The following is a 14922-nucleotide window of genomic DNA, read 5'->3' as shown; positions in this document are numbered from 1 at the left end:
ATGGTTCAGACTTGATGCATGTGACCCTGTGGCCCATCCCATTTGGGTCCTTTCCCACTTACAGGCGGGTACTGTGCCCCCGCAGCTAAGTACCTTTCTTCTCACTCTTCTTTTCTTTAGACTTTGCGCGTTCCTTCCGGCGGCGATCACGGGACCGGGATCGGGAACGGGGCCCTTCTCGAACTTTGTCCCGATCCCATTCACGCTCAGATCGAGTCCGCTCCCGCCGCTCCATTTCCCGTTCCCGTTCTGCCCACTGTTCCCGTACAGCCCGCTCCTGCTCCCGCTGCTCTGCCCTGGGGTGCTGTGGTGGCTGGGCTGGGGGTGGGGGTGGGGGGTGCAGTGGCCGTGGTATCCCCTGCTCCTCTGTCTTAGTTTCAGAGGGACGGTCCACCAAGAGGCCTCGGTGATAGTCCAGCTGCGGGTAGAGGAGGTACAAGGGTGGAGACAACATCACCCCACTGAAGGAGCCCAGGCACTGGCGAACAGACTCACGGCTCAACTCAGAGAACCAAAGTGGAAGGAGGAGGACACTCAGAGACCACCGGTTTGGCCAGGGTCTCAGCTGGAATCTCGCAGATGATGGCCTCCCCTGCCCCTCCCCTCTTTCCTCTCCCTTGGTTTCTTACCTCATCTTGCTCAGCATAGTCAGCACAAAGGAATTTGGGGTTGGACTGGGGCCATTTGACCCCATGTAGAGCTGTGCGGGTGGCAACTGCTTCCTCTACTGTCGAGTACTGACGGAGGAAGGGAGAGGCAGAAGGTCACAACAGGCCTTCCCTCCCTCCCACTTGCCATAAGGCCTCAAACCTGCCCACGTTGGTCACAAAAAGAGATATAGGGCACCACCTAGAGAACCAGCTTCTTCCCCTCACCGTTACAAAGCAGTGAGATTTGATCTTGTCAATCCAAAAAGCCTCTTCTACCAGAGTTCCTGTACGTCCCAACAGCTCCTTCAGTTGGCCTAAAGTGAAGGGACGAACCTGCCAATGAGAATGAAACTTCAGGGTCTCGAAGAAGGCAAGAAATAAGCTCAGGTCAGGCTCTCTACAAACTCCAGACAACCCTGCACGGTGATACTATTTTCTCATTTTTCAGATGAGACAGGTTGTGAGGTTAAGTAACTCACTCAGAGTCAATGAGTGAGTAACCAGCCGATCTAGGAGCTGAACCTAAGAAACACGAGTCCAAAGCTCTGACTCTACATCAAGCTGCACTGTGGGAAACGATGACTTACCAAATTGGAGATGTGGACGATGTTACTGATCTTGCCCCGGGGTGGGGAGGGCACCTGAGCAGTCCGGACTGGGTCATCAATCGTAATGGAAACTCCTGACTTCTGCTGGCTAATGGAACGTCGAGTTAAGGTATCTCCTAAAGTCACTATCAAATAGAGCACATGAATTGTTTTCAGCAGGGAGCAATGCTGGCTTTCACCTTCAGCAGGACTTTTAAATTCCCTACCAGTAGTCACAATCTTCCATCTAAATGTGCTGAGCACCTGCACTGTGCAAGGTACAGTCCAGGCTGATCTCATTATGGAGATGCAAAGATTAAACAGATTTGAACCTAGCCCCCAAGTAGCTTGGTAACAAGAAGATGACAAGACAGACATGTAAAATACTACAACACAAGGCAGAAGATATTTGATGCTCTAAGAGGTCCAAATCAGGTGCTCTGGGAATTCAGGGAGCCACATGTTTCACTCAGTGCTGCACCCACCTTTCTTGACTTCATGTTCCACAGGTGGGGGCAAGGCCACCTCTACTGAGACCTGGGGAGGTACAGGGGCTTCTGCTTCAGGCTCCTTCTCTTCTTCCTCCTCTTCCCTCTGCCCATTCTCCTGGCCCTCGGCAGGTACCACCTGTAAGGTATCAGATAACAGAGGGATTCTTAAACACCAAACTGGCTTATTCTTTTCTGCCTCTGGTTTCTTGGGGAGAGATGGTGGTAGTCAGCCTAAAGTGTTCTTTCCACTAGGGGGGAGATTTCATTATTAGGTTCACCTCTGCCAGATCCTGGGATTGGTAATAACTTAACTCGTCCATGAGGAAAACTAAGGCAGGAATTGGCAAATTTTTTCTGTATAGAGCCAGACAGTAAACATTATAGAATTTGTGAGCCATACAGTTCCAACTACTCAACTCTTGATATTATAGCACATAAGTAGCCATAGAGAAAAGTAAATAAACTGGTGTGACTGTGTTCTAACAGAACTTCATTACAGGCAACAGGTTAGATTTGGTATTCTGCTGACCCCTACAAAGGTCAATTAAGCCAACCCTCTGCACAGATAGCAGATTTCTCTTCTAGAACTCCACCTTAGCTCCCTACTTAGCTGCTCACTCTGCATTCAGGCCCCCCTCCCCCAAAGTGGGGCACAGGAGCCTTACCTGAGTGACAGTCCGGCATATTTTCAGCCCCTTGTCATGGGTCCCATCATCACCATTACGCTCTGTCTCATCCTCAGAGATTCGGGAGTCGTCAGCATGAAGATCCACAACAGCCTCCTGCCCCGCCAGGGGTTTGATGTCGGGGATGAGGCTCTGGGACACAGATACCCCCCCACCCCGTTACACTGGGCCCATGTCTACTCCCACCGCATTGAGTCTCATCCTCCCTTCCCCGGCCCCTCCCACCTCACCTTGAGTGATTCGGTGGTGATACTGATGGAGGGTTTCTTCTGGGTGGTGGCTGTGCTGGCTCCCCAACGCCGCTTCCGACTAGGCTGGCCCCCCTCTGTGTCACTGTTTCCAGCCGGCACCCCCTTGGTAGCTGCTGTCCCCAAGAAATAGGACCCCACAGTTAGATGGTCCTAGGTTCCCTGCTGGTTCACACCACAACACCCACAGATGGCCTCCAACTGGATTTTAGTAAAAGGTTAACTTAAGGAAATCACTTTTGGGGACTGGGGAAACTGTGTTTCAGAGTAAATAGAAGGCCTGGAGCCACTTCCTGAAAGATGAAAACTACTGATCTCTGAAGGCAAAAAGGGAGAAGTAACTACGCTGGTGAGCATTTAAACTTTTACTGGTAGAAAAACCTAAAGTACCAGGGAAGACATATTGAGGATGACATGAGAATGAGAAAAGACTGTATGATAATAAAATTCAAGTTAGTTTAATTTTAGATCATGACATGACCTGGTTATGCTTTAGGTTAATAGTCACACTAATAGATTGATATTTAAGTCATAAAGATCTATTAAATATTACACTTTTGTCAACTTAAGAGTTCCTCATTGAAAAATGCTCAAGTTGTTACTGTTTGAGGTGTGGGAACTCGCGTTTTCCCAGATGTTCTCTTAGAAGAGGGCATAAACTGGTAAGCATTTTATAGGAATCCCTCAAACCTACTCCTGAAAAAAGCAGGAGGACTATAGATAAGTAATGGTGAGACACTTCACAGTGTATCTCATTAGGATTAAGAAAGAAATGGGACTGGGGAAAAAATGACAAGAATTGTTTATGAAGTTCTGAATTATAAACTGGAGCCTTAAATATGCCATAGATATGCTGGGTGGAGCTGCTGGGATGGCAAGGGGTGACCCAAGAATGCCACTGAGAGAGAATGGGAGTCTATTTCTCTATTAACTCTGAGTTTTACAGTATTCTGGACCTGTATCAGGGATTTGGGGCTAGACTTACAGACAACGGAGATCTTCCTCTTGAATGATTTGGGCAGCGAGCTCTGTATAGAGAAGAAAGGGGGGGGAGGGGAGAGAAAGAGACACACCCCACAGAGAGGTGGAAAGGAGGTTAGATGGGGCAGTCTTAGCACAGGTTCCAAAGACACAGAGAGATAGAGACACAGAGACAGACCGAGACCAAAACAGAAGCGGCAAACGGCAAAAACGAAGCAGAATCAATGCAAGTTAGAGAAAAAAATAAAACCAAACATCACAGCAGGGAAAAGTCATCTAGTCCATACCACACCTATGTATTAGCTTAACCAGAAATAAGCTGGAAGAAGTATTTCAGTAGCCTCTCAGCCCTTTAAAAAGCATTGGTCATGCCCTCTTCCACTGTCTCTACGGATGGAGACAACGCCAAACCCAACAAGCTATACCCAAAACTGAGTTATTTAGTCCTTCTAAGGTCTTCCTTGCAAACTGGAGCAGAATATGAGTAAACAAGGAAAACCAACTTTGGGATGGCAACTGTGACAATATAACCCTCCTCCTTTACTCAATGCCCAGCCTGACATCCACTGACAGTGGCTCTGAGCAGCTTGGACAGCAGACTGTTAAAACTGCCTGGATCACTGCCACACTGTGGAAAAGGGCAGCACCAGACTCACTGGCGAGGAGCGTCTGAAGCCAAGTGCCGGCAGAAATTATTTTAAGGTGTCTTTGGTAAAGACAAGATTTTATGAAGGGCAGACAGTACCCAGGAAGAGTTTCAGACTTTCCAACCACTGTACTGAGCTCTAGTAGAGCCCTACTATGTCGTCTCCAAACAGGGCTTATGCCTTAGGGGCTCTGTCAAGGACCAGAAACTTCCAAACTTGCTTTTGAGCACGTTTCTGTCCCCAAACACTCAGTGGAAGACTGTGGACAGAGCAAAAAGAGGAAGAGAGAGCGAAAAGGGGAATAGAGCATTTTCAGATTTAAATGCTTATTTCTGGAAAAACTAAGACCTACCACCCTTCTAAAGGGTAGGGCAGGAGCCCTCTTGATGAAATCCCTTTCCCCCATCCACCCCCCAGCCCCATTTGTGTTGTCTAACCAAGTCTCCTTGGTATCCTTTAAGGGACAGCCTGACTCCTAGCCAGGCCGCTCTCGATGGGTAAGTTAGTGAGAAAAAAAAAAGTCTTAATTAAAACAGGTAGAACATGAACCAAATAAATAAATCCAATAAAGAAACCAGAATAAAGATAAAGAAAAAAAAATCAAAACAAAAGATTAAAAAAAGAGGAGAAAGAAGAAAATAAAGAGGAAAATAAACTAGGAATATGACAAATGTTCCAGGTACCATCTCACACCTGGGATCTTCAGTTCAGCCAATCGCACCTCACTGTGTACTGTATCTAGTCAACCGCCGGTCCAATCAGAATGAGCCCTCCCTGCTAGGCGCTGTGCAATTGGTGGGGGGTTGGGTTGGCAAAAAAGGTGGGCGCACGGCGTGGTGGTCGGCACGGCACTGCCAGAGTCCTCCCAGGGGCGCACGGGGGCGGGAGGGAAACGTGTGGGGGGACGCTGCCCAGTTTCCATGATGTCAAGACAGTTCACTGCCGGTGGCCAGGCTCAGCGAGGGGTACAGGGGGAACAGGGGCATCATCCTGTAGTCCCTGATGAGATGGCCTGTGAGTAGCAGGAATGGTCCTGGCCTTTTATCGTGAGAAGCAGGCAGGACCCTATGTCCACCAGTGGCAAGCTGCAGCAACACCACCACCCAGTGCTTGGAATCCAGGTGATGACTCCAGAGTCCCTTTCTCCTCTGCCTGTAACTGGGGAGGGGGTCCTCTCACCGACTGGGTTCATGAAGCCTCTGTTGAAGGCAGCCTGGGGGTAGTAGGTGGATAGCCCCAGGACCTGGCACACATTCAGCAGCAAGGTCAGAATACTTTTCTTCTGAGTGGTGTGTGGCATCTCCTCAGGGACTCCAGCTGAGACAGTGGTTCCAGTCAGGTGGATGGATGAGCCCCTGCCTCCAGGGATGGAGGAGAAGTTGGAGCAACCAACATGCTGCCCTTCACCATGGACAACAGGGACCAAAGGAAAGTCCATCTGATGAGCAAATGATGATACATGGCTGGGCTGTCATCAGCATTAAATCCCTGGGCTCAGACCCTAGATTTCTCTGCAGGGTTCCTAGTCGTCACAGCTTAAGCCGAGAGCCCCACTTGGTATTTTACAGATGGCACTGTGATCACAAACATTGACTCTTTAGGAGGTCTTGGTGCCCTAGTTGGGGATCCCAACAGTCTGCAGCAAACAAGGCAACCCACAGTCCTCAAAAGGGCAAGGGCGTGTGGGCAGGCGCCCCAGCACTGACACAAGCTCTTCTTGGGGTGTCCCAAAGAGGGAGATGATGCAAGTCCACCCCTTTCCAAATGCTTTTGCTTTCTTAATACAAGTCTCTCCAGAACAGTGCTCTTCTTGGCCCCCTGATGTAAGCAAGGCAGGGAGGCAAAAGGGGGCCCATCACAGGATCCCATACACATGCCCCCCTCTGGCCAAGACACCTGGATAGCAGACTCGGCTCTGACTGGGCAGCTCAGTAGCAGCGGTTGGGTCCAGAGGAAGAGGCGGCATCAGCGATTGGCCAGTTGGGCAGGGTTATATTTTACGGGCGGATTACCGTACATGAGGTACTTGGACAAAGTTTTACGGGGAAGAAGGACCTTGTAATAAATAATATTCTGCACATCAAATCACTTTCACCGGCCCCCACCCCCGCAACACACACCAAAGAAAGGCTACACACACAACAGTCCCTCCCACCCTGTTACTCTAGTCCCAAACCCAGCTAATTCTTTCTCTAATTATTTTAAGAGCCAAGAAGACTTCGCTGGCTCTGATGGGAGGAGCCCCCTGAATTGGGTGCAGGACACAAGATAACATATATGCCCAAAAAGTAAGTTGAGGGGTCACAAAAATAGCCAAGGGGCCTTTGGGATCACTCCAGGAACTGGCTTCATCTTGCAACAAGACCACTGGGGGGCAGATCAGCAACAAAAATTCCTCAGCATGGTGGTCAGCGGAGATCCACCAGAGCCCACTAGATGGCGCTGAGCTCCAACATGCTTTTAAAAAGGAGGGAAAGCTAGGGGGGTTACCATAGGGAGAAGCTAGAGGAGGCAGTAAGGAAAGCTAAGCCTGGGTCTTAGATAAAGGGCCATTAACTGACTTTCCGGGTGGTAACAAACTTCCCCAACTGCACTCCTTCCCCAACAAGGAAAGGGGGATGAAGGAGCCCTGTCCCATCACATGGGGTCTCCCTGGCTAAACCAGCGAATTCTCCCTTGGCCCTGTCCTGATCCAAATCTTTGCCTAGTCCCTTTTGAAGCTATCCCACTGTGGAAGAGGGATCACTGGAGTGTTCTACTCTTTCCCCTACGTCCACTCCTGCCCACCCACCCCAGTAGGTGGCTTGGATATTTACCTCTTTCTTCTCCTCATCCTCAGCATTGCCCTCTGGGCGATCATCATTGCTGACTTGGTCTGCAATAGGCATGGGGGGCTCTGGAACCTCATTTTCAGGTCTGTTTTCACTTGTGTCCATGGTCACTTCCTCCTTCTCCTCACTGTCAGTATGGGGGTAGGTTGGGGGGCAGGAAAGAACCAAGGGGAAGAGAGAACAAGATGTTAGGTTTTGGGTCAAGGAAACCTCCATGCCTCAATACTTGGGTGGGATTGGGAGGGCTGCTTTTCAGATCAAACTAGAGACCTTGCCCCCAAAGGAAAAAAAGCAGACAACCTTTTTCCTAGGGGAAAGTGCACAGATCACAGCAACCACATCCTCCCACTGCCCAGATGGAAAAAAGCTGTGATGTGTGAGGTCAGGACTCCAATGCTCTTAGGTAATTCACCAGAGTACTCTTATATGAAGAGGAGAAACATCCCTCTCTGAAAAGTCCCTCAAAAATGACTGTTACTTGCCCACAACCCCATGGCCTCCCTAGCCCGTGGTCACAGGCACTCTTATTTAACCAAACTGCATGAGAAACTATGGGAAGCCCAAGTCCTTAGATGAGAAAGAGCAGCCAAGGCTGTGGCAAAGGACCCCAACCTTGTGTTTAATCAACCGCTTAGGGTAAAAGCCTGATGACCCACAGATCTGGAGACACCAGGAATGGAGAAATGGTGGGGTGGGGGCTGTAGGGAGAGTAGGGCTGGTGAGGGTTCAAGCTTCAAGGACTCTCTCTAATCCAAAAGGAAAAATTAACCCTGCCAAAGTATGAAAGCTCAGAGAAGAACCAGACCACTTTTACCTGCTCAGAGGTGTAGGAATTGTTCTTACATTCGGCTTTCGCCCAGTTTCTCCCACTCCCTTATTCCAACTTCCAAGAGATAAAGAGAGCAGGCCTCCCAGTCAGGACACACCCTCCCCCACACCACGCATCCCTCCCCCCACCCCGTGCTCCCCCACAACACTGAAGCCACTCCCCCACCCCTCTGAATCACACAAGTAGGGTCCCACTGCAGGCAATGAATCTCAGAGGTTCACTTCAGATAAACTAGCTTCCCAACTTCTTTTTTCTGTCTTCATCCCTAACTTGTATCTCTAATCTCACCCCCACTACCACCCAAACACTGGAGTGGGGAGGGGAGGGGAGGGCGGGGAACAAATCAAGATGAACAGGGTCCCCTCTCTAAGTCTCAAGAGAGGGGAAGCCAAGCCTCCACAGGCTGATAACCACCACCAGAAAATTCGGCATTCTCGACAGGCTGCCTGACACTCAAGAGGTCAGAACAGCCTCCCCAAAGCATGGGAGGGATGCACGGGAAGGAGGGGGGAATCGGAACTGTGCCCCCAGCTAATACACTCCCACAGAAACACGAGATTCAACTGCCTGAATCTAAAGAAAAGGCTCACCCAAAAAATACCTATTTCCCACACAGAGAGGGCAAGTGAGGCCAATTAGAAATCAGGCAGGAAGGACAAAGGGGGAAAGCAGAATGACTGAAAACAAACCAAAACGAAAGACGGAATGAAAGCCATGGGGAAGAGAAGGGAAATGAGGGGGGCTAGAGCGGTAGGGGAAAAGGATACATGGAAATGTGAAGCTCTCACCCTTCTTTGCTTTCTGATAACATGATTTTTTTTCTCCCCCTGGAAGTGCTGTTTATCCCTTTCTGGAATGGAAGAAATAACAAAAACCAAACAAAAAAATCCTAAAAAATTTAAAAAAACAAAACAAAACACCTTCCTTGTCCCAAGATCCCACCACCTCCTCCCCGGCCACCCGATCCAGAGAGAGAAAATCGAGATGCAGCAACTGGGGATCCAAAAAATGGTAAATGGAAGGAGAGGTGGTGGTGGTGAGGGGAGGCTAAAATAGATCTGGATTTTAAGAGATAAGCGTTAAGTCCTCACGGCAAACCCCGAATTCGGCTGGATTGGTCTCTCTGGAGAAGGAAGAGGAAGAGGGCCAGGCTGCTGGTAGTGGCTGGCTCTATTGTACTGGCGGAGCGGTGGCGATCAGCCGGAGACATGCAGGGGAGCCATCTTGCCACTTACCCAGCAGCCCGTGTGTGCGGATGGGGGAGGGCCCTGCTGCAGCAGGGGAGGGGAAAGGAGAGAGGGAGGGCGCTGAGTGAGCAAGGTTCTTATCCTCTGGCAAGCTACTCGGAGCTCACTGCTGGCTCAATAGGCCTGGCCCTTTCCCTTCTTTTCTCAGGTTACAACAGCTAACGAGGCCTAACCCCAAAGGGAAAGGGTGCTCTCTCCTTGTCTTCCCGGGGGGCGGTGGAGGGGGCTGGGTGGAGAGGACAAAGTTACAGCTGTTTGCTTGGAAGATTCCAGAGAGTAGAAGGAAAGGAAACAGCAGAACTGGGAGTGAAAAAATGGTAAGAAGGAAGATAACAAAGCCAAAGTTGAATAGAGACAGAGGGGAGGGTCATGAGCAATTTTTAAGGTGTCCATCTTCCTCTATCCCAGAAGCCAGGCATGGAACACTGAAAACTGATCAGCTGGCTCAAGGTGGGAAGGTGGGATAAAATTTGGCACTATCTAATCACCATATAGTAACCGGCTGCAATGACCATGTGTTACTACTTCAGGGAGATGAAAGGAAAGGATAAGCAGAGGTGCTTTCTGAATTACCAATAGAGGGGAGAGGTATCTCTAAAGAGAAGACAGACAACTTTGTTTCAGAGTCTTTAATAAGGTCACCCTGCCCCAGGGTCTGCAGGAGCCAAAAAGGAAAAGGATAAACAGGGCAAGGAGACCTTGCCTAAGGCATGAAGGCCGCTTCTTGGAGCAAGGGCTCCAAAGTGAGGGCTCTGAAGTACATAAGAAAGGGAAGTGAGAGAATGTTACTGGGAACGGGGTGGGGCGGGAGTGTGTGTGCAGACCTGTTGGGCAAAAAGTGATTTGGAACTTAACAGAAATGATTAACCATGGGCATCTCCGAACTAATGTAAAATGTGAAGCTGTCTCTACCCATTCAAAAAAGCACTCAGTAGATGCTCAGAATGCTCATCTGTTGACTACAAAAGTGCTCCTTTTGTAGCCTAGTTGCAGTAAAGGTTGAACATTAGAACAAGCTTCTGGATTCTTAGCCAAAAGCTTAATATTATCTCATTCATAATACCAGAGCTTTTAGCTAGGACTGAAATTTCCTCCCTGCTGCTTAAAATCTTAAATGTACACACCAACTGCATGCTAGAGCAGTCACGTTTATATATCACACTACAGTTCCTTTTTGCTTAGTGGCCCCTGTCTGCTCAGTAAGATTGAGAGTCTGGAGTCAAATGGCCTAGGGCTCAATCCAGGCCCCAGCCCCACCTCAAACAAGTAGCACACAAGTGATACTAGGCGAGTTCCTGATCCTCTCCGTGTATCAGTTTCTTTATCTGTAAAGTTGAGGTAATAACAATATCTATCTCATCTAACAATGTGATAAGGATTTGCTCTTAGGAGCCTGGCTTGGAAGACACCCCAAGTCAAGGCAAGGATATCTGTAAAACACGTGCATGTTTAATAGGCCGTTATCTCATCTGATACTACCTATGGAGCTTTTTAAAGAGTGTCCTCAAAGTGTAGACTGGTTTGTCGGGTTCTCACTCATGTCCTCACCACTGTCTAGTACCCTCTGGTTACTTGTCCCTTACCCTGCAGAGTTCCTCAAGGTCAGGGACATCTAGCCTGGAGCCTAACACAAAGAAATGTTCAGTAAATATTTCCAAATTAGGTTGTCATTGTGGGTACCAAGTAAGATACTTTAATAAATGACTGCTGAATTAAAAGTTTTCTTAATATTTTTTAGACAGAATTCCCACAAAGACCATTACCCTACAGAGAAATGTTACCTTCAAACATCCTCAAATACATGTTCCCTGTCCATCAATTGTCCTAAAATACTTTCAACTGCCAATATGCCTCTCCAAAAGTGGCTTCCTTGGAGGAAGAATTTTAATAGCAATTCTATCTCGTTTTTTTCAAGAATAAGAATTTTACGATGCTATCCTTGGCCTTCTTGAGACATGAGTCTGTGCCATCTATTCCCCTATGATCAAACCTATCGGATCTAAGAATTACCAAAACTTTTCTAAGAGGAAACTTCAAAGTTGTCCCAAAAAAGGGGACTCAGTCTACTTGCAGGACTAGTCCCAAAGTCTTCTTAGCTATGTGTCAGAGCCCCACGCAGCATTTCTTGGTAGTCTCTTTTAGACAAAAGGCATCTCCTTTTCCACTATTTAAGTTCTTGCACAAATGTTTCTGATACCTTTGAAAAGAAAGGGAAACTGCATGGGGGTTGGGGGAGGGTGATGTTGTTGTTTAGTCAGTAAGGCACGTTCGACTCTTTTGTACCCCATATACTGGAGTCCTGAGGCTCCTCTATCCATGGGATTTCTCAGGCAAGAATACTGGAGAGGGTTGCCATTTCCTTCTCTAGGGTATCTTTCCCGACCCAGAGATGGAACCTGTCTCTTGCATTGGCAGGCGGATTCTTTACCACTGAGCCACCAGGGTGATACCTACCCATAATTAAATAGCAAACAAGGCATTTGCAGCCCAGAAGAAAAGGACAGAACTACTTGAGGGCTAATAACATCAGAGTTCATATCTGAATATGAATGAGATTCAAAGAAACTAATGGAAAAGGAAATTTCTATAGACATTTATGTTTGAACTTTATTGTAGAAAATTCACAAAGAGCTGAGGACTGATATGAAATTTAAATAATAGTGAGATTTGACTACCTTTGGTAGTGAGATTTAAAAACAGAATACCCTCAGGAGCATACTAGTTCCAAGTTAACCAAGGAGAGCATGGTTTAAGAGGGTATGTCCTAAGATACCAACTTCTCAGTGAGTGAACTCTATTGATAACAATAAATTCTACTTTTTAAAAATTATGCATCATTTGGCATACTGGTACCATTGGTCCCCTGGGGAGTATCAATTACACTGTCATATCGGTTTAAAGGACCATTTCCTTCCTGCTATTCAGGCAAAAGGACAACTAAACACAGTGTCAAGGGCCCAACAATTCTACTGCCTGCAAGGTTTGTATATACAGGAGGGTTTTATTTAGAAAAACTGGGGTTTGAATTAACTACTACTGGATGATACAGTTGTCCACACAAAGATTTTCCTTTCCCTTTCCTTTTTTCCTCTATTTTTTTTTTTTAATGTAAAAAAGCGAGTACCCTTTTTTCCTGTGTATGAGTAAATTTTTGTTCTATCTATAGCGCGCAGGGCTGGATTTTGGAACAGGGCTCAAATGAAACAGGACTGAGGGCTCACAAATTCCTGCCCCAAGAAATGAAAAAGATACCTTACCTCATAAATCTAGAACCCCTCAGGGAACAATCAGAATCACAATGGATTTAACCAACCACAGCAAAAAAAAAAATTTAGGTCATCTCTTCCAAGTTGTGAGAGGTCCTTGAAGTCAAGTCTAATTTTTTTTTAACACTTTACTGAATCAATGGGCCCTAGCTCTATATATTAAGTCATGTGACTTCTTGTTGAGACAGAGAGGAAAACCAAGGTTAAGCTACAAATGGTCTTTTTCATTTAGCACTCACTGTTGTTTCACCTCACTTTTAAAATTGGCCAGGCTCCAGAGATCACCAGGCTAAACACTAGCACTCAAGAGGGGTGAAAGACCAGGAGGAGTGTTGTGAATCAATTTAGCAGCGTCTCCAGAAATGTAGCCAAACTTCTCAAAGACTCATTTATCAAATCCAATGCCAGAATATCCTATGGGTTTTGGGCATGTAATTCTGTTAGGTTGCCATATAGACCATCTGAAAGGCAGACGGAAAGAAAGCAGGTAACTAGGGATGTGTATGAGCCACTCTTGAGCTCAGACTGCATTTCTAATCTATGGGCTGCTCCATGGAAATCTGCCTGAGCAACAATGGGCAATCTTAGGATTTGCCCAAGGTGCCATTTGCCATCTCCTTGCCAGTATCAATGTGACTAGATGACCTCAGTCTTAAAATACAGGTCAAAGCTACCTTTACCTGAGGAGAAAAACTCTGTATATGACTCCAAGGTTCATTTGCCCTGGACTGCATGCAAAAATCCAGAAATAAGGTGCTTTAAAACAGCATACAGTGCCACTCTGTTGCTAGGACCTCAGAGACCTACAGGCTTTTATGGTAAGCAAGGAGCCTCTCATAAAATTACTTGCTTCTCATGGTGCATAGGAAGCAGTTCCTCAGACCCAATTAGTAGCAGGTTTTCAATACATACTTTGAAACTGCCATTACAGAAATGACATACTGTACTTCCATGGGATGGAGGAGGTAAAGGCAGGTATTATCTCTGATTGATGGATAGAAAAGGGAAGGTGTCACCCCATTTCCTCATCGATGGTGTAGCTGGGAAATCCTGAACACCTTCAGAATTCGCTGGGTTTTCACTTTAAGGTCCTAGAAGAAAAACCCCTTTCCAAAGGATAATATACCCATTCCAAAAGGGAAAAACAAAAACTTTTTTCAAAGGCAACAGAGTGAACTTTTAGCTTTCAAACCAAAAGTGTAATGGCCACAAGATGGCAGCAGAGACAAGAATATTAGAACAGACAGTAGCGAGGGTATATCCTAAGGCAAAAGCTATATAATGAGTACATAACTACTGTTAAAAGTGTCAAAAAAAAAAAGAGATAATAAATCAATCATGTCATTGCCCGCCACCCTCCAAAATCAAAGGCAAAAGGTAGTCTGAAGTTCTAAGAAGAATTTACACTACTAGACATATACATAAAAAGGAAAATCATATTGCTAGTATTAGTGTTAATGCTATTAAAACAATCATGGAACAAAGTTAGGCCAACTGTCTACACAGGACATTTTCTGACGTTGAAAAGCTAAGCAATCTTATTTCCACAATGCTTTGTCATTTCCCATGAGACTTCAAAGCCAAGAATTTTGCCAATTTTTCAATGGCATCTTAATTTGTAATACATAACTCAGCAAATGAATGACAATTTTCAATTACTAATTTAATTTGATATGAGAGTATTTTCTAAAGCTAGATTTATAAGGAATAAGAAATTCACATTAATTGCATAAATGGTAAAATCAATCCAAGGGTCTCAGAAGGGATAAGCTTCTGACTTGATATGGACTTCATATTTTGCTGTACTGTATACTGTGAGAAGTAACTAGGATAGACTGTGGTTAATAAAATGGTAGCTAATAACCAGAAAAAACACAAAAACTAAAAAACAACACCCTTCTTCTTTTTTTTTTTAAGATCCTCAACGTCCTTTATTAAACGGTGTTCCCAGCCTCACAAGCAGCTGGCAAATGTGAGTTAAAATACCTGAATCAATTCCCGCTTTCTCCTTAAAGGAATTGACAGTTTTGGTCAGATGATCCCAGAAAATGGGTTTCCTTTTACTCTTACCACTGTTTTCGGACTACATTAAGAATTCTGGTGGCAGCTCTCAAGATGGTATAACTGAAGTCTAGCCTTAGTCCTGATAGAGCTCTGCCTTTGTGTTTTATAATGCAACTAAGATTTAGCCAAAGAACCCCAGGGAGTCAAGAACTATCCTACAAACTGGGAGAGTTATATCCCGGTTGAGAGGTATCACTTACACAGTGTGATGAATCCTTTCTGATTCTGGTAGGTGACAGGTCGGAGTCTCTGAGGTTTGGGGCTGTGTGGCAGCCGGTGGCTCTGCCTCTTCAGCTTCACACTTCTTTGGGCTTCCCTGTCAGGACAAACACAGCAAAACAAACATAGCCAACGTACTTAAGTCTGCTTGATTTCTTTTCTTTAACATGGAGCTG

At 46.4% G+C, this 14922-nt stretch overlaps 1 protein-coding gene across 32 annotated transcripts in view; it reads right to left on the bottom strand.

Moving 5' to 3' along the window:
* Positions 1–14922, bottom strand: part of ACIN1 (apoptotic chromatin condensation inducer 1) — a 29853-nt gene that overhangs the window by 1739 nt on the left and 13192 nt on the right. For 12 of the 32 annotated variants that reach the window (XM_081506581.1, XM_081506605.1, XM_081506603.1 and 9 more), the window contains 10 exons: positions 14728–14843; positions 7107–7248; positions 3648–3690; positions 2645–2778; positions 2394–2546; positions 1723–1864; positions 1238–1383; positions 876–983; positions 630–737; positions 94–418 (listed from right to left, as the gene is read on the bottom strand). In XM_081506581.1, coding sequence (XP_081362707.1) covers positions 94–418; positions 630–737; positions 876–983; positions 1238–1383; positions 1723–1864; positions 2394–2546; positions 2645–2778; positions 3648–3690; positions 7107–7248; positions 14728–14843 — 1417 coding nt within the window. Of the gene's footprint in view, positions 1–93; positions 419–629; positions 738–875; positions 984–1237; positions 1384–1722; positions 1865–2393; positions 2547–2644; positions 2779–3647; positions 3691–7106; positions 7249–8738; positions 8801–9041; positions 9374–14727; positions 14844–14922 lie in introns of those variants that run through there. The other 20 variants (XM_081506583.1, XM_081506585.1, XM_081506594.1 and 17 more) reach the window with 5 other exon arrangements.

This window comes from Giraffa tippelskirchi, chromosome 7 (assembly GCF_054371585.1).
Source record: "Giraffa tippelskirchi isolate mGirTip1 chromosome 7, T2T-mGirTip1v1.2.pri, whole genome shotgun sequence".
In the NCBI taxonomy this organism is placed as follows: domain Eukaryota; kingdom Metazoa; phylum Chordata; class Mammalia; order Artiodactyla; family Giraffidae; genus Giraffa; species Giraffa tippelskirchi.
This window is presented reverse-complemented; position numbering and strand designations above follow the sequence as displayed.